This window comes from Cryptomeria japonica, chromosome 7 (genome assembly GCF_030272615.1).
Source record: "Cryptomeria japonica chromosome 7, Sugi_1.0, whole genome shotgun sequence".
NCBI classification, from domain to species: Eukaryota; Viridiplantae; Streptophyta; class Pinopsida; order Cupressales; family Cupressaceae; genus Cryptomeria; species Cryptomeria japonica.
Genome location: NC_081411.1, coordinates 108,625,643 through 108,650,782, shown reverse-complemented (window position 1 = coordinate 108,650,782; position 25,140 = coordinate 108,625,643). Strand labels below are relative to the sequence as shown.

General features: G+C 37.7%; 1 protein-coding gene across 2 annotated transcripts in view; it reads left to right on the top strand.

Annotated features, from left to right (window-relative positions):
* LOC131045894 (uncharacterized) overlaps positions 1-25,140 on the top strand; it is a 101,833-nt gene that overhangs the window by 70,254 nt on the left and 6,439 nt on the right. For both annotated transcript variants that reach the window (XM_057979558.2, XM_057979559.2), the window contains exons 5-6: positions 20,237-20,486; positions 20,652-20,868. In XM_057979558.2, coding sequence (XP_057835541.2) covers positions 20,237-20,486; positions 20,652-20,868 — 467 coding nt within the window. The remainder of the gene's footprint in view (positions 1-20,236; positions 20,487-20,651; positions 20,869-25,140) is intronic.

Below are 25,140 nucleotides of genomic sequence, written 5' to 3'. Positions count from 1 at the left end.
CTCATCTTTCTATTTTTTGAGGTATCGGTAAGGAGTAGTCATGACTGGCTTAGCTCCTTCCTCAAGCTCAATAATGTGTTCAACACCTCTTTCAGGAGGTCTGCCAGGAGGTGGATTTTCGAACACCTTGCGTCTCTTAGTTATCAAGGCTTGAATGTCTTCAGGATACTTTCTATGCTCTTGTTGTGGTTCTGAAGGTATCACCACAATATTGCTCTTATCTTTGACCATTGCTGAAATGTCTAAGGAATAGTTGCCCTTATCCACCAATGGATTGGAAGGCATTATCAAACACTCCGCTGCCCACTCCACCTGATTATGGCGGATCAACCTTTCCATTCTTTTCAAGGATACAACCTTAAGTCCCCCATGCGACATTCCTCTCAAAACTACCTTTTTCCCTTCAGACATGAATTTCAGCTCCATGGTTTGTAGGTTTAGTGTGATCTCACCAAGAGATCTCAGCCATTGAATCTCGAGGACTGCATCATTAGTCCCTCCAATGCTTACCACAAAGAAATCATCTCTGATTTCATGATTTCCCAACTTCAGAGACATGTTGGAAATCATTCTATTACAGGATATAGTGGAGCCATCTGCTACCATGACTTTGAAGCCCTCAACTTCCTCTGCCACTAGTCCATTTTTTGCAACAATCTTTTCATCAATGAAGTTGTGCGTTGCACCTGTGTCAATGAGAGCTATGACACGATGCTCTCCAATTACACCCCGAACTCTAAAAGACTCATTTTTGTGAATGCTCGAGAGTTGAGCAACCACTCCTCTATCTTCTGACCCAAATTCAGCCCCTTCAGGAGCCTTTTCATAGTCGCTGTCCTCAACTTCAGTCTGCTGTTCTGAAATTTCAGAATCTGATCCATCTTCGGAATAGCCTTCCATTTGATGTAAATTCCCCTTTCCATGGCACCTATGCCCGGGAACCCAAGGTTCTCTGCAAGAATAACATAGATTCTTTCTCCGGAGCTCTTGACGGAGCCCATCATCCATTCGCGGAGGGAACCTCTTGGTCTGATTAGTGAATTTCTTCTTATCCTTTCTGAAAGGGAAAGGCTTGGACTGAATTTTACTCTTAGGGGCAGCCAACTCCATACTTCTAGATTTTTTAATAGCTTCTGCCAGTGTGGGTGGATCAAAAGCTTTGACCCATCCTCTCAATGGTTCTTCAAGTCCTTCAGTGAAAAGGACAACTAGTCACTTCTCTGAGATGCTACTCACCATGACTGACAAGTTTTGGAATTCAGTCACGTAAGTGTTCAAGGAACCTTGCTGCCTCAGTTGTGCAAGTTCTCTAAACTTCACCTCTGGATCCTTGGTGTCAAATCTCTCAATTAGCTTGTTGGTGAAATCAGCATAGGTGGTGACTAAGTTGTGACCAACGGTGACCAACCCATGGTACCACCATTCGTGGGCCACTCCATCCAAGTGCAAGGTAGCAAACTTGATGGCATCCTCCTCCGGCATCGGTCTCAAGGACAAGTAATTGTCCAACTTTTGTACCCATGCTCTGGCAGTACTCTTAGTGCTCCCATCAAAGTGTGCTAAGGTCACTCTTCCAAGAGCTTGCTGGAAATCTCTTGGGGCAGTAGACTTGTAGTCATTCCTCCATCCTCTTTTCATTTTCTGATTCATGAATATATCTAGAGTTAGGATATCTCGGATCTCACCAGGAAGGGAAGCATACTCCATGTAGCTATTTCTTATCTCATCAGCTGTGGGTATCTCTGTTTCAGCTTGTTGTACTTCTTTGGGCAAAAAGACAGGCTGTAAAGGCCTTGGGGCTGAACCTCCATTGTTACTCCCGTTATTGCTCCCATTTCTATTGCCTACAGGAGTGTTAGAAGTGTTGGCTTCCGGTCCATTGTTGGGCTGATTAGGAATCCCAACAACGTTCTGGTTGAGCTTTGCCAGCAGTAAAGACATCATGTCCATCATGGCATTGAATTGCCTCTTTGCCGTCTTGTCGGGTGCCTCATTTGTTTCTGTAGTCTTATCTGCCATTGAATCCACTAAATCTGAGGTATCTAGATTCTTCCCTCTGATTCTCAATACTTCTGAAAATGTGTCCTCTTCGGGCACTATAGGAATTTGAAACTGCTGTCTCTTCTGCTCTCTGTTGTAGTGTCTGACGTCTCTCACTCATGGAGACTTCTGAACCCACTGACTCTCACAGGCTGACAGGAAAACCAGCTCTGGTACCACTGTAATATCCCACTAATTTTTGTTTGTTTTTTTCAGGCCAATAACAATTCATCCACAACAAATAACCCGTTAAGGTTAGAGTAATAAGCAAAGCAACTAAAAGGGAACCCTTCCACCTTTTGTTCACCGAGAGCCCAGACTGGGAGGGTGTGAGCATACGGTGTTCCGGGGATCGTCAGCATCAATAAAAAAACTGAAAATTACAATGCATGGGCGGCAAGCCAGCCCCTTCTGCTTATCCAGTAGGATAGAAACTAAACTTCTTGGCGGTAAACCGACCAAGGGAAAGATTACAAGAAACTGAAGTTCAATCAATCTACCGCATATTTCAGCGGGAGGACCAAAACATTGAACTTATCACTCGACCACTTATTCAGCAGGAGGACTGAAAATTACAAATTTGTTGCATATCAGGTGGCAAGCCAGCCTCTTCCACTTATTCAGCGGGATGAGAATTACAAAGAAAGAACTGGTTAGTAGTACTACTACCTAACCTTACAATAATAGAAATGATAGAAGGAGAGTAATGCAGATTTCTATAATAAAGATATAAATTCCTGTTACAACCAATTTGCAGGCTGGAAACACAGACCAGCAGCCTAGAGAAATGCCAAAATACTCATAACTCCCTCATTTTACATCCAAATTAGCTCAAAACCAGTCCCAAACCCACCATACAACATATGCAATGGTAACCAATCAAAACAACACTCCAAAAAGACCCTTATTTAATTTGCACGCATCCCAATGCAAGGCAGAAAACCCACGCCTAGACTAGGAATTTCGATTTTGCATAATTAATTCAAAACTCAAACAAATGTGCTATAAACTTACAAACTTTATCGCCAGTGCTGGGAAGGAAGATAGGAATGATGCCCATAACTGTTAGTCGCTCCAGCAGAGAGATGTGAGCAAAAATATGCTTCAGCCACAGGCAAAACCAGCAAGCTCTAGAATCACTTCAACACCAAGATGTCTATGGAAAAACTCTGAGAAGGTAGAAGAATGCAAGGCACAGCTAGGTACTGTATTTCAAGTACGAAACTGGGTAGCACTAGGGAGACACACTCCGAAGCCTCAAGTTCTGTCACCAATCCGGCAGCATAACATTACAGATTTTCAAGATGATTCAAATGGGAACCCAAGCCTCATATTTATAACTTCCTTCTTCAAATTCAAATGACATCCTTCCACGCTTGCATTTGAATTTCATTCCACTTACATGTGGACCCAAGTGAAGCGCCCATTCTCCTAAGTCAAAACTCACGCCCAAGAAGGGGGAGGACCCACGTTACACACTTAGGCACATAATGGCGATGCAGAAATGAAATAATAGCCTCCTAAAATATTTCTCATTCCATAAAACATCTGAATTTCGCCAAACTTAGGATTAAATAGGCATTAATCCCAAATTTAATAAACCAGTAGCCAATAAATAGATTAATTAAATATTAACCTTAGGATAAGGAAATAATATTTAATTATGTTGCAAATGTCTCCCATACTGATTATTATCACCACCAGGATGAAACTGAGCCCGGACAACCACAAACTGTTGCAGAAATCAGAACCCTGTCTACTGCCAAAAATAGAATTGTGCCACACAGCCACTTACTAAAAATAGTAAGTCAAGAATTAATGCTCAAAAAAATATGATCATCGTGTCCAGATGCAAAGTAAGGATGGCTCATAGGACAGTGGCACCAGAATGGTTATTCCCTGACTTACTAAAAATAGTAAGTCCTCGTTTCATCGATGCTAGACCCTGATTACTCATTCCACCTAGCCTACAGGTCTCAGGAATAGGCTAATGGACCATTGAAAGAGCATCAATGAGAAGGGGACATTACAGTTATAGCTCGTTGGAAAGGTCTTGAACTTTGCTACATGATTCTCACCTCCCGGAGTCTTTTTGGATGCTTGAAGCTATTTATTCGCAATAAAGTGATATTTTTCTATAGTTTGACGCCATAATTGGGAAAGTGTCACTTTAATTATAAAGCGCAAGCTGTATTATTCTTTAGGGTTTGACTTGCAAAGGGAAAGGAGTTATAAGGAGATGAAAACCTAATTGATATCATCTTTGATCATTTTGAAACTTGCGAATTTGGGAATTGCTCTGGAAGAGTGATTTTGGTCTGGGACGCAAACCCCAGGTTTGAGCTTGCTGGGACGTAGCCCTTAGCAGGAGTTGACAGTGGATTTATCAAGGATTGCACAGAGATTGTCAGAGGTAGAAGACACATCTTCTTGGCTTGAAGATTCAACGTGCATATTTGGGGTTTCAACAGGGTGGCTGGTCTATTTCAGTTGGCATGTGATTTGCAATAGCTTCCATGCCTCCTTTGCAACCACACCTTGTTTGTATGTTGGCTTTAAGGGTTGTATTCAGCTTATTTGGTCTTCCTTGTTCGTTGCCAGTAATATTCCTCCATCTGGCATCAATCTAGATTGAGAACAGCTCCAAATAAATGTATGGATTCTTGCTGAATACAAAACTAGGTTATTTGCCTGGTATGATTTGCAGTATTTTCAGATTGCTCAAGTGTTCTTACATATGAACATTGTTTATTGTTTTATTTCACAGTTGTTGCTATTTATCAATTACTTTACTTATAACATCAAAACTCCAAAAGAAACAATCCCTTTCTGCAACTTTTGTCTATTCTATAAGATCACCGGAAAATTACAAAAAATATAGTATGTTTAATTAAGAATTTACAGCAGCAACAGCAAAAGGATCCATTTGGGATCTTTCACAATTTTCACATAAGGGAAATATTACAAGAGAATTGTCATGGAGAATTTTGAGTTAGCTTGGAGTTTGTCTGCAAAAGATAGACCTTTGTTTTAGAAGCTAGAATGGAAAGAAATGATATGGATACTGTGAGTGAAATATTATTTTTGGAGCTAGAAATCTTCAAAATATTTAAGCCGAGGATGGAAGAAACCTTCAAGCACGAGATTGTACATAAAAGTTCATCATATAAATACACAACTGAAAGGTAAATTTTGCAAACCTTCAACCCTTGAAGACTCTCATATACTTCATAAATTAGATAAATCAGTCCCTTTGGGCCTCATACATGGTTGTATTCAATGCTGTCCCTATATATCAAATCTCAGTATTTCTCCAACCTGCTGTTGCACACCAAACTACCATAAATTTGAATGCCATCTATTTATGGGTTAGGCTGACCAAATATGCAATATCAGCAATTCTCTTACTGCAACTTGTACGGTACTATAAAATGAATGGATAGGGTTTGCAAACAAATAAATACCAGCTGTCCTCCTGTGTGTTGATCTCATCTTTTATATTTGCAAGAAATAAAATGGAATGACTCGCTTAGTAAAATAATTCTTCTTACAAATTTATTCTTTCTTGCAAACTTCAATAAATTTGTTACCAGCAATTCCTTGATCTTGTAAAAACATGACAATCTAGCTCAACTATCTTCACAAATCTTTTACAATTCAACAAAACTTACTGTAGTAAGCTGCCCTTTTTGCCTTTTTTTGTGTGTTTGTAAAGGTTTTTGAATGATAAATGAAATGCATAATAATAGAGATATTTGCAGCAAACTAATAACTTAGAAATTTGACAAAACTCAAAGATACATAAGGCTGAAAACTCCATATTTTATTTCTGATCCGAAAGTACATTTTTTCTCAAATGTAAGAGCAACTTGTTGATGTATTTTCTATGACACCTCAAACACAGAATAAAATACTAAGTATCCTATCCTCTCTTAAACAAAGAAACCTCACATGCTAAATAATATGATCAAGTGAGACAACTCTAAGGTTTACAATGCGAACAATCGATTTAATGCTTGAGATAGACTTAGTGATGTATGATGTGATCTTGCTGGTGAACACAACTGGAACGTGGGATCTATACTAGCTTAGAAAAATAAAAGATAAAAGAGATGAAGGGTTGAGAAAGTCTATGCTACTCCTAACAGTGTAAGAAATGATTGTTGTCTCAGTGCAACTAAACCAAGCTTTGCTTTGCCATGAGGAACAACTATAGAAAGATGGTGCGATCTCCTAAGGATGAGTGAATGATTGTCATATCACCTATGCACACCAACGTTATGAACAATGAAAATATAGCAATTGAAGTTAAGATTTTAATCAAGTTCGGTATAACGTTGCATTGCAACTTGCAATCAACAAATACCAAGTGGTATGAACATTAGGCTTCACCATTTATCAACAATAAAATCTTCCATTCATCTAACACATCTAAAACTATGAGAAGTAGAGACCATGCAACAAGTAATAGAATTAAAGGTAGAGAGAACTGAAGCAATAATAATTAAAGATAAAGTAATATGTGCTTTTGCTCACTTTTCATTCAAAATCATTGCATCCTTATAGGATTCCAAAATCCTATTTTATAGGAAACCTCCTATAACAACTCTACTAAATATATGAGCTGATTTAACAACTCAACTTCCTACAACCAAGTGCGTACAACCAATATACCGACCCATTAACAAACCATGTGACTAATAATAATATTAAGTTGTTTCTCAACAACTTAATATTAATATGACACTTATTTACAACACATATATCAACTTCCCCCTAAACATTTTATGCTTAATTATTTATGCATTCTATGATGCAATATTACCACCTATGTGAACACTAATTCCCAACACCCCCCCTTAGTGTGAACATGGGGTGAGAATAAATCTCAATACTTGATGACCACACACAATAGCTAACCAAACACTATAAGAGTAGGGACAGACACATCTACTCACGTCAAGCAATAGTGGAACTAGCCTCACAAACACATCTACCCATGGATCCAAGGATAGGGACAAACACATCTACCCAAAAACAAGGTCATGAACAGGTACATACACTTTTGCTCACAACAATTATGATTGGGGACAAACAGATCCAATCATAATCACCAACTCTTGTGATTGGGGACAAACACATCTAGTCATCTTGTGAATGGGAGAAAACACATCCATTCACAAAAAACCAACAATAATGATTGGGGACAAACACATCCAGCCACTTACATCATCTTGTGAATGGGGATAAAGACATCCATCCACAACTTACAAAGCTTGAGAACCCAAGTCTTTGTGGTCGCGTATGTAACCACCATTTGAGATCATTGCCTCTCTAATCACAAATGATATGAGACGGTTACCGCTGCAACTGGAAACCGATCTTGGCTTTAGTCAGTTTGGCACAAATAACTTTGTCACTGATGCAATTTCACGACCTCATCGCTAGTGACTAATGAGAGGTCGTTGAATTTCGTCCAGCCTCCTATGCCTCCAACCTCCAATAGATTTGCTTCTTAATTAGCAACTTTTTCTTTTGAGTCTCATTTCATCACTTGTGAAGAAAGAATATTCCTCCCCTCTTGATGTGAACTTCTTAGGAGTGCCGAGTACCACCGATCATGCACTCCAATTACAATTGAGATAGTTTTTATTTTTTTGACACTTTGAATTTTTGACATACATTTTTTTTATGACAATTAACGACTCATACATTGAAGAGGAAAAAATAGACCCTATTCTAAAAATAATGATACAACTTGACTTTGAGTTGCCGATGCACAAGAACTTGACCAAGCAGAGATGCGAGCCTGCAAGTTATCAATGTTGAATTTACAACTCTAGTGTACAATATGATCCTCGAGCTCGATGAATAATGGTGCAAGAACTGCTATCCAGATGGTGATCCATGCACGAGCTGATGAATACCAATCTTCCCTCAGCAAAAAAAATAGACAGCAAGATATGCCCAATCTCAAAATCTTGGTAAAAAATTTACCAAGGAAGATCATAGCCGCTGCCAAGCAATACTACACTGTGGAAGTGCCTCATATGACAAACCACCAGCATGGCCAAAGCATATATGATGGACTACAATATGATTCCGTCTTCAAATAATAACCATCTAGATTCCAAACAATGTCATCCACCAAGAAACTAAGAACGTGCCAAGAATGTAAGATTGGGATTTCAGGATTTGCTAAACAAATGATGCTATAACCTCCATAAAAATAGTGGATGCGAGTCCAACCACAAATTGAAGCACCAGCAATAGCGATGCATTAGACAATAGGAAAACCAACATAGGTAACCTCCAATCAAATAGCCCGATCACATGACAAGCATTGGGCAATCATAATGAGCCCGTAAATAATGTAGAAGTCACAAACAATATACATCTTAACCCATTAGATCAAGGCAAAAAACAAGCCAACAAAGACAACCCTGACTAATATATAAAGAGCTTGATCAATCTTAGCAAAGAGATTAACTGATCTGCTTGGAGAAACTAATCCTTGAAAGCCATGAGCTGTGTTGTGGCTATGTGAAGGTTTGATCACCAATGTGCAATCAAAATATTGAATGCCAATCTATAAGCAACATGGGATCTGGGATGATAGTTCCACCCAAGGGCATTTACAGGTTGCACTATAATGATGAATTTACCACCAGATTGCATGGCCTAGGAGGTAGAAGTATACAAGCAACAACAAATATGATTGAGCCACCAAACCAAGCACTTGTAATACACTATGATACAATGAATCGAGCCTTAACTTATGTCGACAAACAAATAGTAAACCTCGATCCATTGCATGGAGCCAGTGAACTACCCGCAAAGTGGAAACTATAAACCACAATCAATGCAACATGCACAGACCAAATAGAAGGGTTGATCTGGCTCAGACAATGATGTCGCCTCTTCAAGGATAAAGAGCCAATAAAGATAAAAATGCATTCGATCTGGTAGGAAGTCGCCAATAATGCTCTATGAGCAGTGACTCAATGAATCACGCAAGCACAAAGTGAAACCCAATCTGAACATACGATGTGGACATTCCACCAACGGCTATGGCTGAAAATACTTCTTGCTTACAATCACAGTGACATTTAGCAGAAACTAGTAGCTCTATAAGTGCGTGCAAACCCAGGTAAACTATGTTGTAGCTCAGAGATAATTTGACCACAGAGGTGGTACAACATCTTAATAGTTGAAATTGAATTCATAGCGATGGAATGTGTCTAATCCACCTAGCGAGCCCCAATCCAATGAGTCTGAATGCGCTAATCAGTGAAGCGTTGATGCAAATGCAAAAGCTAGTCTCGATTCAATGCAAATGTGTGTTTGAACCAAATGCATCTCCAAATCCATAGCTCTTATAATAGCAATTACAACTACAATAGAAAAAATCTATCCCACGTCATTCTCCCGCTCTGATACCATAATAGAATTAAAGCCAGAGAGAACTAAAGCAATAATAATTAAAAATAAAGTAGTACGTGTTCTTGCTCACTTGTCATTCAAAATCATTACATCCTTATAGGATTCCAAAATCCTATTTTATAGGAAACCTCCTATAACAACTCTACTAAATATATGAGCTGATTTAACAACTCAACTTCCTAAAACCAAGTGCATACAACCAATATACTAACCTATTAACAAACCATGTGACTAATAATAATATTAAGTTGCTTCTTAACAACTTAATATTAATATGACACTTATTTATAACACATATATCATCACCCCCCAAAACATATTATGCTTAATTATTTATGCAATCTATGATGCAATATTACCACCTATGTGAACACTAATTCCCAACAAGAAGTTGAAATAGCACACAAGATCCACCATATCTTCAATGAAAATATTAGATTTAGATCATACTGATAGCAAATAACCAAATTAACACAATGGACACACAAAACACAAGAGTACCCTGGGAAAACCTCCCTCTTGGAGGTGAAAAACCCAACAATGAATCTTAGTTTATATTAGACAGTAAGCAATTCGAGTCTTTACAACTTTGCTTCAACACTCGAAGCAGCATATAAATCAGAACAACAGGATGATAATTCTGAACTAGGGCACAAATAGTAGCATGATAAACTTATCTGCAATATCAAGGAAGGCAACTTGCTGTCATACAGATCAATCGCTGACTAGGAATGTGATTCGCTTCCCCTGAGTTAATTCACTGTCTATGGAAATGCATCGCTGCAACAAGGGTATAGTTCGCTGTGTAGATGTGGCTAAAATCGCATTGCTACGACTCCATCCGGCCAACGCAGAATAGAATGTACTCGTTGAGTATCCTATCCTTTCTTGAGATAAGGAAATCCCTAATGCTGTTTCAATTGATCAATGGGGGTGACCTCAAGGTTTCAATTGTCAGGTCTTGATTGCAGGATTACTCAGTGATTGATGTGATTTGTTGGGATCACAAGGGGTCTTACGATTTTGCAACAAGCTGGTTTGCTGCGATTCTCAGACTACGAAATAAAATCAAAAGGGAAGGGTTTAGGAGACCTAAGGACAAGGATGATAACAGTTGATGTAGCGGGTAGACAAATTTCGATAAACCAGTTCTTGTTTCGCTAGAGACACCCTCACAACTAGACAAGAACGGTGCAAGCTCCAAGGGATGAAGGATTTTTAGATCAGAGACACTTGTTTTAGGCACCCAATTCTGGCGCAACCTAAAACGAACACCTGCAGTTGAACTAAGCATAGTTTGGGTTGAGACTTACCATGCACAATGACCTACAATCAACAGACCCCCAATGGTATGAACCAGAAATGCATCAAATACCCCTCTACACTTCACCATTAAAATCCCTGCACTCTAAAATTAGCCAGCTGAAAGAAACCATGCAAACAGACTAAAACAAAGACAACAAACACCATATTTCAATGTTCATATATTTGCTTCAGCTACCATTACAACAATTTCTGCAGCATCTCTATACTATGCCTAAAATTTAACCTATTCTAACTTCTAAAATCTAACTACAAAATTCTAACTAGAGTCTAACCCTTTACAATGAGAGGCATCCTTCCTTTTATAGATTTTACAAGATGAATCGATGGGCAAGATTGACTGCATCCAAGGGCTGCAACCTGCCATCATGCCCATTAAACTCTTAGTCATCCACCCAACCACTATCTCAACTACCTACTATTGTTTGGCTTCAATTTGGGTCTATTCGGTAGTTGGACATAACTGACCTGTGTCCCCTTTGTTTTAAAATATCTTGAGTGGGGCCCACAGGCAGTTTTACATTAAAACAATTTCAGTTTTCCAAACTGAATTTCTAGAATTAAATCCAGCTGTGTATTTCTCAAGAATGCATATTTGGAGTGCTTCTACGTGTTCTTTGGTCTTTGGTCTCGGTGATGGACCTCAACTCTATGATCTGATGGGGCGCTTCTCTGTGCTTCGTTCCAATCTTGCGCTCCAAGATTTCTTCTTCTTCAGCTTCCAGCTTTGCTTGCGATCCTTCCTCGATTTGTGTTTCAGGCTTTCTCTTGGTTCTTCTTGACAATGCCTTCGGCCTGCGAACAATTAATTTCACAATTAATCAATCAATTTGAAAAATTAATTAAATTAATTGGACAAACATTTAAATTTTAAACGATGTCGGGTTTCGTCTCAATTGAGTTCGGGCTTGATAAGCTCTTTGTGAGATGCATCTTTAAATGTCGTCTTTCTCTTCGAACGTGAAATCCTGATTCTTCGTCTTGATTCATTCTCCAAATTAGACAAAATTCAGGTCTGAGATGTGAACTGCGAGATGTTATTTAAATTTATAAAATGTCTTCGCCTTCTCTTTTGGCTGACTACTCCATTTTAATACCACCCTTCAATTTTGGCAAATTTAACCTCTCTGCGCGATTTTATCTGGTAGGTGAATGATTCATTTCAAATCGCAATGGCCCCCTTGTGGATTTCGGCCTATTTGACTAGAATGTGAAATGATCTTAAGTTTTACAAAAACTTCGAACTGTTTGCACAAAATGTGCGATTTTGGGAGATTTGACTTTCACTTCCTTTCGGCCAAAAGAAACTGAATGTGCGATTTCTTGATTTCGGGTCCTAAGAAGATTTCGGCCTCTTAGATGAATATGTGAGCCTTTAGTTTGTGTTTCGGCCTAAAATGGGAAATGGTGTGATCTTGTTGTTTTGGTGATTTTCGGGCAAGTGCTTATTTTGCGAGTTGGAATTCCTTAGTCTTTTCGGTAGATTAGAAGACTTTGACGTGATTCTCGCTTTGGATGCTTTCTTTGCTATTTCGGCCTCTTCTCATATTTCGGCTTGTTAAGCCGATTTTTTATGTTTTAATGGATTTCGGCCTAGAAGGCCACTTTGAACTTCTAACATTTCGGCCTAAAAGCATACTTTTCATGATTGTGAGGATTTTCGGCCTTAAAGGCCATTCTACGAGATTTAAACCTTTTATTTCACTTCGGTGTGAATGCTCATTTTCGCAATCTAGGGCTTAATACATTTCACATTTTCGGGCACATCGAGTGTTCCGTGCGATTTTCATTTTGCATTAAAACTTTCAAGCTACCAAGCCAAAATGAGAGGCATGATTTAGGAGTTTATATTTTCGGCTTAGAGAGGAGTTTTGGGAGAAATGGCAAACTTTAAGTTTTCGGGCCAAAAGGAGATTTAGCAAGTTTTGTCTCATTTCGGCCTGAGAGGCCGATTTGAGAGTTTTGAAGCAGTTTTTACATTTCGCGTTTTGACGCCTAACTCAAAAACTTGCGCATTCTCATTAGAATGCGAGATCGACTCCAAGATCGACCATTCAATAGAGAATGCGCGCGACTTTTACTTCGTCCCACTCTTTTCATTGTTTTTGGCCTATGAGGCTTTAGGCGATTTGGTGATGTCTTTGTGTTTTTTTCGGCATGATGAGGACTTTTGAAAGCCAACTTCGGCTTGTGAAGGAGACGCGATTTTAGGGAATTTGGGTAGAACTGGCGACTTTGGTTGCCTTAAAAAATTTGGATTAAAGGCCGAAATTGTGAGCTTGTTTCAAATTTCGGCTCAAGAGACCGATCTGAGAGTTTTGAAACTTGGGGCATTTTGGAGGATTTGAGAGGAATGTATGTGAGCTTGCCTTGGATGATTTCAGATGCTCTCCTCTATAAACCAAAACTCGAGAGCTTAAATGAGAATGAGCAACCTCTTACTCGACCATTCTGTTTTGCGAATTCGGGATTTCAAAGTGTAAATTGTGCGACCTCTACTTGAATATCTTCCCCTCATGCAGGTAGACCAAAGACAAAATCGGGGTCCCCTATGAAGCAAAGGGGCAAGGTGTGCATAATGCACAACACGCTGCACTTGAAAGGATAATTCACTAATAATTTGTTGATGGAATTCGCTAATCTTAGGAAGTGTTAATTCGCTGATTGAATGATTGTGTGTTTGATGCATGGATGACCTTTGTATATATATGAGCTTTGGCCACCTTATTCTCCTTAGGTCGGCTTTACAAGATGAACCAATAATAATAATGTGCTCTAAGATTGCCGCCCAATATAGGGTCAAACCAATAAGCATTTACAAGTTGCATTGTTTGATATAGGGTCAGACCAATTTACAAGTTACATTAAAGGTCAGCTCTATTTACAATCACAAGGTACATTTTTATTTGCACATTAATGTGACTAAGGCCGATAGGCCAATTAGTCACCCATAGGATAGGTTGGCCCTAGAAGGAATCCGATCTAGCTACAAACATCAACAAAAAATAGTATGTTTATTACAACAAGCCTTGGCAACAATCTCCTTTCCTCCTACTCTACTCTACTTCCAATCTCTTCGGCCACTAACTATTAACTATTAACCTTTTCAAATGAGAGAACTGAGCCTTATATAGAGGTCTCAATACAATTCAATGGCTCAAATTGATTCGAGATTGACGACCGAGATTACATGATAAAACCCTAATTAGGGTTAGTTAAAATTGACTCCATTCAAACAATGAAATAATTACATCTTGATGGACATGTCCTTCCTTGAATGATGACCAATAAAAAAATAGGTTAGGTATGTGTTGTGCGAATCGCACACCCATCCCCGTCTTGGACAGGGACCCCCAGTTTGTGCCTTTCTGTCTTTGCGGAAGAGGAAGGGGATATGAAGGGTCAAGTTGGTGAGTGATGGAGTCTGGAATGTCATCTTGATCTTCAAATGCCCTGAAATTTGGCTAAGTCTGAAATGTCCTGATCCTGAAATTTGGCTAAGTCTAGAATGTCCTGATCCTGAAATTTGACTAAGTCTGGAAAACTAAGGAATCCTCCAAAAACTAGAATTTGCAATATAACTCCTGGAGGTCTGAAACCACTCTCAAACATCCTGACAGTATATATGGAATATAACTTAAAGTATAGGACTCATACTTAAATGTTATATTCCATAAAATGATCCTTCGGCGAGATCTTGACAAACACGCCCAAGTGCCCAAGCTCGCACTTCTTGAGGAAAACGTTTAAAATCGCTAAAATGCCCAATTTCGGACCTTGGGGCAAAAACTGAAAAATGTGAAATGTTGCAAAAAGACCCTTTAGGTCCGAATTTCACTTAAAATGCCCAATTTCGGACCCTGGGGCCGAAATTCAAACTTTTCTAAATTTAAAAAGGTGGTTTAGGTCCGAATTTCACTTAAATGCCCAATTTCGGACCCTGGGGCCGAAATTCAAAGTTGTGCAAATTTGCAAAAGGTGGGCTTAGGTCCGAAAATGCATCCAAGTTTGCTAAAATTCAAAAAACTCCGAAATTTGCAAAACGTGTTTATAGGTCCGAAGTTTTACGAAAGGCATTTAGGTCCGAAAACTTTTCTGACTTGCAAAAAACGCTAAATGCTTCGAAATTTGCAAAACTCGCCAAAAGGTTCGAAAATGATAAAGTTGCAAAAAAGTTCAAACACTTCGAATTTTGCAAAAGATAGGTTTAGGTCCGAAAATGCTTAAAAGGTTTGTAAGAAACCCCAAGAGCTCCAAATTTCGCCAAAAACATCAATTTCGGACCATGGGGCTGAAATTTAATATTTGGAAGAGTTGCAAAAACCCCCAAATGGTCCGAAATTTCACTTAAAACGCCAATTTTGGACCCTAGGGGCTAAATTGGAGAATATGATGAAATTACAAAAGCGATGGAGGTCCAAAGTTTTTTAAAAAAAAAAAAAACTTGCAAAAAGGCGTTCAAAGTCCGAAATTCGTTGAGTTTGCAAAAATAGGGCTAAGCATCCGAAAATTACAAAAAACGTCTATATGGTCCGAAAATCACCCTTCAGCTGGAATAAACTCCCCATGCTCTGAAAATATCTCCAGTTCGCGAAAACGCAGAGTTCGTAATTTAGAAGATGGAAACATGAAGTTTAAAGTTTGCAACCCCCCCGCCCCCCCCCCCCCCAAATTCTTCGAAATTCACCAGTAAAGGGCATAAGTGTTAGAATTTTAAAATTTGTAGAAGCTCTTCAAACCTCCAAAATCGTGCTATAAGAAGTTTTCAAAACGCCCAAGACTCCAAAGGTAAAATCACGTAGAAGTAAATCGCCCAAACACCATCAAGACCCAGGATTAGATTTCACATTCGAAGAGAAAAGAGAAGCATTTTCAAGATACATCTCACAAAGAGCTTCTCAAGCAAGACATCGTAATTAAATTTAATATTTGTTAAATTAATTAATTAATTTTTCAAATTGATTTATTGAAGTGAAATTGGTTGATTGATCGCAAGACGTCATCGAAGAACCAGGAGAAGGCCTCAAACGCAAATCAAGGAAGGATCGCAATCCAAGGCCAAGCGCTGGAAGCTGGAGGATAAAGATGCAATGCAGGATCAAAGCGATGAAGCATTGGGAAGCATGCCACAACCTGAACCACAGAGTTGAAGTCCACCAGCATGATTGAAGACAAAAAGCAAAAGAACACTCAGTCTATGCATTCTCAAGAAAGTGCACAACTGGATTTAATTCCAGGAATTCAATTTCTAAAAACTGAAACTGCTTTATTGTAAACTGCCTATGGGTCCCGCGCAAGATATTTTTGTGGATAACTATTCCCAACCACCAAGAAGACCGGATAAACCCGAATTAAAGCCAAATAGTGGTAGGTAGTTGAGATATTTGTTGGTTGGATAACTGAGAATTTAATGGGCATGGGTTAAAGCTGCCTACTTCTGGAAGGCAGATCAGGACCCTTGGATGTAGTCCATCCAGCCCTCTGATTCAAAATTGTAAAATCTATAAAAGGCAGAGGCCTTTCTTTTGTAAAGGGTTAGATGGTTAGATAATTGGAGATTGTTAGAGGGTTAGAGATTTCAGTTAGATAGTTAGATTTTAGAGTTAGAATAGGTTAGATCTTAGGCATAGCATAGAGATGTTGCAGAAATTGTTGTAATGGCAGCTGAAGCAAATATATGAACATTGAAATATGGTGTTTTTTGTCTTTGTTTTGGTCTGTTTGCATGGTTTCTTTCAGCTGGTTAATTTTAGAGTGCAGGGATTTTAATGGTGAAGTGTGGAGGGGTATTTGATGCATTTCTGGTTCATACCATTGGGGGTCTGCTGATTGTAGGTTACCGTGCATGGTTAGTCTGAACCCAAACTATGCTTATTTCAACTACAGGTGTTCGTCTTAGGCTGCGCCAGAATTGGATGCCTAAAACGGGTGTCTCCGGTCTAAAAATCCTTCATCCCTTGGAGCTTGCACCGTTTTTGTCTAGTTGTGAGGATATCTCTGGCGAAACAAGAACTGGTTTATCGAAATCCGTCTACCCACTGCATGTGCTGTTATCATCTTTGTCCTTAGGCTTCCTGAATCCTTTCCTTTTGCTCTTTATTACGTAATTCGAGAATCACAGCAGACCAGCTTGTTGCAAATCGTAAGTCCCCTTGTGTTCCCAACAAATCACATCGACCACTGAGTAATCCCGCAGTCAAGACTTGACAATCAAAACCTTGAGGTCGTTCCCATTGATCAAACAAAAAACAGCAGTAGGGATTTCCTTATCTCAAGAGAGGATAGGATACTCAGCGAGTTTATTCTATTCTGCGTTGGCTTTATGGAGTTTGCAGCAATGCGATTTTAGACCCATCAACAGTATGTGAAACAAAATTTGATGAATCGCCATGTGTCACTCACTCCCTCCTTGGATAAATCAGGTTCACTGAACTTAGACATGTTGACTTGTCATGATTTGATTGGCTTGATAATGATTAGGCGCCAACTCAACTTGCTCATCTTGTAAATCATGACAAAGTGATTGAGCAATATCTCTTGATACTCAACATTTTGTAACTGCTTGGGACTTGGAATACTTTAACTACTCCCTTGGACATTCTTCATAATGCTTGGAATCCCACTTGATGCTTTGGATTTCATCCTCATCATGACACAAATTCGCCTCTCCTTAGTGTAAGTCTTAAATGTTGCAATCACCTCATGTATGAGCATCTTGACCGAGGGGATGAATCCTTATATCGATCCTAACACTTGCCTTGTTGAGGTGTTCCTTTCTTGATGACTTTGATCTCTTGTTTTGTGAAGACCTTCATGTTGAACGTAATCTCTTTTCTTGTGGTGGAATTTCCTATTCAAGCTCCATACGTTTCCTTGCACATTGCATCGAACCCTAGGTGCAAACCCATGGTATCCAAGGATAAAACTTTAAAAGTGCTGGTAATTGAATCTGATGTCATCCTTCTTGGAAATGTGAACATTGCCTTAATTTGATGTCCTTAAGATTCCTTGTCTTTGCCTTGAGTGTGCTGATGCTGAATTCCTCCATTCGGTTCCTTGGATAGCTAGATCTTGCAATTACATTGTCGTTTTCCTCATGTTACTCTGTAATATCCCTCCACATGTATGTTTAATCCATAGCAATCAAGGATAAATGTACATTAATCAAGGGAGTCGATTAACAAAACTAACCATTCCATTGGTTAGTTACTTCGAATCAATGAAGGAGTGCGTTCTAACAAAAATACATGACTGCCTAACATTGTGTCTCCTTTCGAATATAAGTTCAAGTTCAAAACACTCAAGGAAGCTAACATCGTTGTTTTTATTATCTATTTTTATTTGTATCCCATGGGATAAGCTGTGATGTCCTTCATACGGGCAATCCACAAGCCAATACTGATCACAGCTTTAAGATATCAAGTATACAGGGAGACAATACAACCAAGGATCCATAGATGTCAGTATAACACTGGCAAGTATCGATCAAAGATCAGTGAATCAGAAAAGTATAATAACTATTATTGAAAGACTAGTCATCACGAGTGGATAAAATACCAGTGGGTACATAAACTGTTATATATCAGAGATTAATAAGGAATCGATTATAGAAAGAAGCATTTAAAATGAGGATACAACAATCACCATAATTCGTCATTAAGGAGGAAGAACTAATCAATAAAGAAGTAATTATAACTAACCACTTAATTACTAAGGGACACGATTATAAGCTTAACAAATAAATCTGTCTCTATCTCCCAATGAACACACCCGATGGAATGTATGAATATATATTAGTAATCATTTCATTGCAAAAGCCATGGAATGGTTATTATCTGAAATTCCATTTCCAGTTTAGGTGAGTGCCAAAGCAAGGAAGGTCGAAGACCCAAAAATCAGGTAAATACTCCCAGCAACCGTACATCAGAATTAACTCCAGTAAGGGGCAAGATAATATTGTCAGAACTATAATCTTCGATTACATCACTACTGCAAGATAATAGATCCGAATCAGAATGCAGTGGCTATATCATCTCAGTAATAATGTAGATCAGACGTTGCAGGGTTTAAGTGACTGTAAGGAGACAGCAGTTCGGATTGTCATAGGCAAGATCAATCATGCCTCAGTGTATATTTGTTTATCATCATCAATTTAAGGGGCCCTTGCACTTGGTGCAAATGTTCTTCAGGCCACTCAAGCATACCCTTTTATTGTACCTATCAGAAATAGCAAGTGGCACTGCTTATCATTGTGTCTTACATCAGAATAACCATATTCTCAATTGCACAAGTTTATTGTAAAAATCAGTGTAATTCTGAATTGCCCCTAAGACATTGTAATCTTAAAGGGAACATTACATAAGCTCAGTCTGAGCACGAACTTTAAGTCCAGAACCGGTTGCAGAGATTACATTTTAAATCCGACAAGGTACCCACTGAATGCAAGCAATTTACATTAAAAATCAGAAATGGCATCCTTCACAGTTATTGTGAAGCATACAAGGCCGAATGCCAAATATCGTAGCACGTCTTAAACAGATTATTTATAAGACACAGCTCGCATCACTGAAGGCATAATCTGCCATATCAGAGACAATGAAGGTACTAAGTACCGATCTGAATATGAACATTGCATAGTTCCCACAGCATATCAGAGATAGCAAGAGATTCATCTTATCGCATTAATAAGGTTTATATGCAAATCTAAATATTATATCTATTGAGTCAGCATAACAGTTACAAATCATATATTGTTTATAATATCCGCTGTGCAAGTTTGTAGAAATCCAAATATTCATATAGCAAAACATACTTATCATTTCTCCATATAAGTGATAACACTGTTATTATTCTCAGTTACAAGTTAATTGTTTAGAAAGAAGAAGTTGATAATTGAAATATTGATCCATTGTTCTAAATTCACAAGTTGTCCAAAACAGGACATTACATGCTCATTCCATGTGGCTGAGTACTCATGTTGTGATAAATAAAGATACTCATTATGCTTTCTTATGTTCATTATGTGCTTATCTAGTTCGATTCTACATGTATAATTTTGTCTACTTTACTATGCTAGTTGCTTATCCATAGAAGAAGTAAACAAGGATTAGTACCCAAATGGTATTAACTTTAAGCAATGACTATGCATTCCAAAAATAAATTTTAAAAAATCCTTAAATTCAATTTATATATTTCATATTTGTTTAGCTAGACAGTTTATACAACTTATGTCAAATGTGAATTTGTTTCTTCCTTTATTAAGTGTGCCCTAAATCTGTCTTAACAATGTTTAATGAGTAAGTTAAAAAAGTTAAAAACATGAAAAAGGTGAAATTTTTATTTCCCCTTTAGTGTTAGGCAACTTTGAAATAGTATTATACCAATCAGGGAAACATGAAACAAAGTGTTTCTAATTTTAAATATTAATCAGTTTGTGCTGGCAGAGAAGGCTTGAAAACTAGTGTAGGTGTAATAGCACCTTATAGTGCTCAAGTTAGATACTTGGAGAGTAAGATAAGGGATAAGGATGAATGGATGAACACTATTGATGTAGAGGTCAAATCGGTGGATGGGTTTCAAGGTGGGGAAAAGGACATTATCATAATTTCCACTGTTAGAACCAAGTACACTGGCTTCCTTTCTGATCGGAGACGTGCAAATGTTGCTTTAACACGTGCACGGTACTTTCTCTATCTGTCTCATTTCTTTAGGAATTGGTGTTTTGCAATCTCTTTGCTTCATTCTTCTTTTTACTTGAATTATCGCAAAGAGATTATGTCCCTTCATGGACATTAATATAAACTTATATGTCACAAATAATATGCTACTGTGTTGTCGATAAACAGATTCTGTCTTTGGATTGTTGGAAATGGGTCCATGCTTGTTAAAAGTAAATCTATATGGAAAAAGATTGCAGAGGATGCAATCAAGAGGAAGTGTTTTCTAGATCCAAATGTTGACAGCGGAATGGTGAAAGCAATAAGAAATGTGAAGGCTGAGATTGATCAACTTAAAGATCTATTCAAGAAGGATTCCATCTTGTTCAACAACACAGTTTGGAAGGTAACTTGGATGCTAAAGTCATTCAACTTCACTGCTATGAAAATATTGATATAGAATCTCTTTTTTTGTTTTCTAATGTATATAATTAATTTTTCTCATAGAAGTCCATCACTCAAACTAGTCCCATTATCTTTTAAAACCATCTTCAATATTTATATTTAAATATAAGGCCAAACTTTGTGTTTCTCTAGCTTAACTAGAAATTTCTTATGCAATATCTTGAAGGTACTGGATATATTATGTTTAACCTATAACAAACTTGAGATACCTATTGAAAATGCATGTTCATGGTGATTAAATTACATGGTTGAAAGAGTGCCGCTACATGATAGGTTTGGAAATGTATTCTTGTTATTAGTTTATTTGCAAAGCTTGACCGAACCTGCAGAAGCTTTCATGAACGGACAATTTCAAGCAAGATGGGTGCATGAGGTTAAACCTTATCTCAATTTAATCACTGGACGTTGAGTGTGGTGATACCTCCCAGATCCTTGGTTGAACCTTCACAATCAAACTAAAAAAAAATCACTGAAATGTCAACCTACCAAAGCAGACATCAATATTTTGAAAAATTTGGGGCCTTTTACTAACTGATTAATATGGGCAATACTAAGCACTATAAATCGAGGGTTCCGGCATGGTAACAATGAGTTGTAATGGATTTAATTTTGTTAAGTGAAGAAAAATATATTGCGATGTCTAGTACTTCAAGTTTTATTGTTCTTGATACATATGTTCAGAAACAACGTTACCATTTAATTCTGAACTCCTTAATCTTTGTTAAAGAGGTCTTTATAAAGAATGCCTTGATCGAATTGGAAATTATATTGCCCAAGTGATTGGTAAAAATCATGCATTTTAGTTCATAGACAAATTTCCTGTGTTTCCTTGCTGCAGAATTAGTGAAATTAGTTAGTATATTTTCTTAAATCAAGGGCTTGGCATGCCAACGAATGTGACAAGTGGAGCTTTATTGTCCCAGAAAAGAATAATTGTCTTGACTCTTTAAGAATTTTATTTTGGTTTATGGATTTCACTTGAACTAATTAAGCAGATACACAGATTTTCACCAGAAGCTTTACAATTCATTACATAGACTCTGGAAATATCACATCTTTAATGATTTAGCATAGTCAGACAATATAATGCTTCTACCTTATCCTAGATTGTGGTTATCAAATGCATGTTATCATTAGCATTCACAGATTTTTTTTTGTTCATTCATAAAAAATCACCGATCCATATTGCCACTACATTTAAAGAGATTTTTTTTTAGATAGGGTAAAAATTTACAAAGGAGCATGACTCTAGTATTTGAACATTAAAAATATGTTTCAAATTCTTACAAAGTAAATTTTACTTAAAAGATCACAACATGATATCTGCAAATTTCAGTCACAGTAGAAACCCTTCTCTGTATCACCAGTAACTGGCTTATATTTATCAGCATCAACCCCTTAACAATTTTCCACATTAGCAAGACCAAGTCCCTGTGTCATTTTCTCTAGTCCCTCTGCAATTTCACCAACATTAGGCTGGATCTTTTTCTGGAGTTCATCAATTCTATTCCTGATCTATGTGACAGCATCTATCATTTTATGAACTCCATTTTCATCTGTACATTCAATAAAGTATGGATACTGTTGATGTGTTTTGTAGGACACTTCGAACACAGAATAAAATAGCAATTTTTCTATCCTCTCTTGAACAAAGAAACCTTATATGCTAAATAATGTAATCAAATAAGGAAACTCCAAGGTTTACAATGCAAACAATCGACTTTATATTCTGGATAGACTCAGTGATTCTGATGTGATAATGCTGGTAATCACAAAGGGACTTATGTTTATGAATCGTATATGGAATGTGGACTCTAACTTAAAACTCAATTAGAAAATAAAAGACAAAAAGATGAAGGGTTGAGAAATCTAATCTAAAACTAAGGACAATGATGATAAAGGATAGTGCTTAGATAGATGGATTCCATAATCAAGCCTTGCTTTGCCATGAGGAAACAATTACACAAAACTGATGCAATGTCCAAAGTTAATAAATGATTTTCACATTGCAAACATCCATTCAAATAACAAATGCTGGCGCAATCCAAATGAACATCCACAATCAAACTATTGCTCAATGAGGTTCAGACTAACCAAACACTGCACCTTGCAATCAACAAATTACAAATGGTATGAACACCAAGGAATTCACCACATATCGTCACATTTCCCCATTATAATCAATGAACTTTAACTAAATTTGAGAAGTAACAAGAAACCACGCAACAAGTTGAAATAAGACAAAATCCACCATATCTTCAATGAAAATAGTATGTTTATTCCATCAAGTCTTGGCAACAATTTCTTCTCCTCGTACTCTACTCTACTTGATAACTATCTATTAAGAGTATTAATCTTTATATATGGGAAGTAAATGTCTTATATAGACATCCCAATTACAATTCAAAGGCTAGAATTAATTTAAGATCAATGTCTGAGATTACATGATGAAACCCTTATTAAGGTTAGTTACAACTAACTCTTCTCGGCCAATGAGAAAATTACATTGCTTAGGACACATGTCCCTCTTTGAATGCGGACCAATGAAAAATGAGGTTAGGTACATGGAACTTAGTGCCCTCCATGTGTAGTTTTTGATGAGTCAGGTACATTGAACTTGGACATGTTGACTTGGAATCATTGGATTGGTCGATGATGATCGAGCACCACCTTAGTGTAGAGATCTCTTGATACTCAACATGTCCAAGCTTGACTGATTTGATGGTTCATATTCCTCAATTGCATCATTCTGATCAAGTCTCCAACCTTGATTAACTTTTCTAAAACTATCTTCTTTCCTTGATCAATTTTTTTTTTTTGATCTTCTTGTTCGGGAAGTCGCCTTCTTGTGATGAAATTCAACTCCTTAGATGTTCTTGATCCTGAGCTACTCAATGTGGAACATTTCCTTGCCTTGGAATGTGGACCTTGACTTAATGTTGTGGAATCCTTATGTTCACTTTGGTCTTGAAAATACTTGTTTTCCTTGATGTAGAGAAATCTCACTGATATCTTGAATGTCTCTGATTTTGACCTTGAGATCTCAAGATTGTTGTAACATTTTCCTTTGCAGGGCAATGCTGTCTCGTCTATATTGCATCTTCTTGTTGTATGGTGTTTGCCATGCAGTAAAGTCTTCATCTTACTTGGGTCTTGGATCTTGACTTTGATCTCCACTTTTGCATGTTGTCATCTTGATTTCTTCATCCTAAATTGTGAAGTGTTTCTCTCTCATTCTGTGAAGGCCTCCTTGGAGTAGCTCCTCTTCCACCTTCATTGCCATCTTTTATCTTTGCCTTGTTGAATCTTCCACCACTGGCCCTTTTCATGATTTAATTCCCCATGTGAAGTGTCTCTTCTTCATGCATCATTCTTTGCATCCATCATTCCTCACGCTCCCTTGCAATTTTTCCACATTTTGAACTTGATTCCATACTATCATTTGCTTGCAATGTTCCCAGAAAAGAACACATTAAGAAAAATTATAATAATTCAAATCTGGAAATTGCACTTAAAATTGCTTGTCTTTGCACTTGAAATCTGGAAATTTGCTTTAATATCTGGAAATGATTGGTATTAATCAGAAATTGCTAATGAATGAAATAAAATCTGCTGTGATTTTTACAACAGTTTTGGTCTTTCTCCTTTGATCTCCCTTGTTTCAATGTCTTTTGCTCTCTTTTGCAAACTGTAGGTGAAGTGAATGGTGTTTGAGTTGTGAAAATAATTTTCACATTAACTCCTCATCACATGGCATCTTCCTTACTTGAATTGATCTTTCAAAACCTTAATGTCGCTGATGATGATCAGAAACTATTGATGAAAGCAATCAATTTCTGATCTTTATTTCGAATCACCTCTGCCCTTAATACCTCAATCTACTCCTTGAATTCACAGGTCTGCTCCTTGAGTATTTGCTCTGCATTGAATTGCAAATGAAATTTTATCCCTCCTTGTAGGATTCAAATGACCTAATTTGGGCCGACATAGGCATTGTTTTTTCAATTTGAAATTTAAATTCCTTTTACATGGGCTGACTTAGGTGTTTAATCTCTCTTGAGTGGGTTTTAGAATGCTTGATGGGCACTTCAAGACACAATTAAGCGGTATTGAAGGACAAGTCTGGGTGGTAATTACATGTTGCCTGGGACTGATTCAAGTCGGCTATATGTATTTAGTTTGTTCTCCTTTCCCTAGGCCAGCCAGCACACAA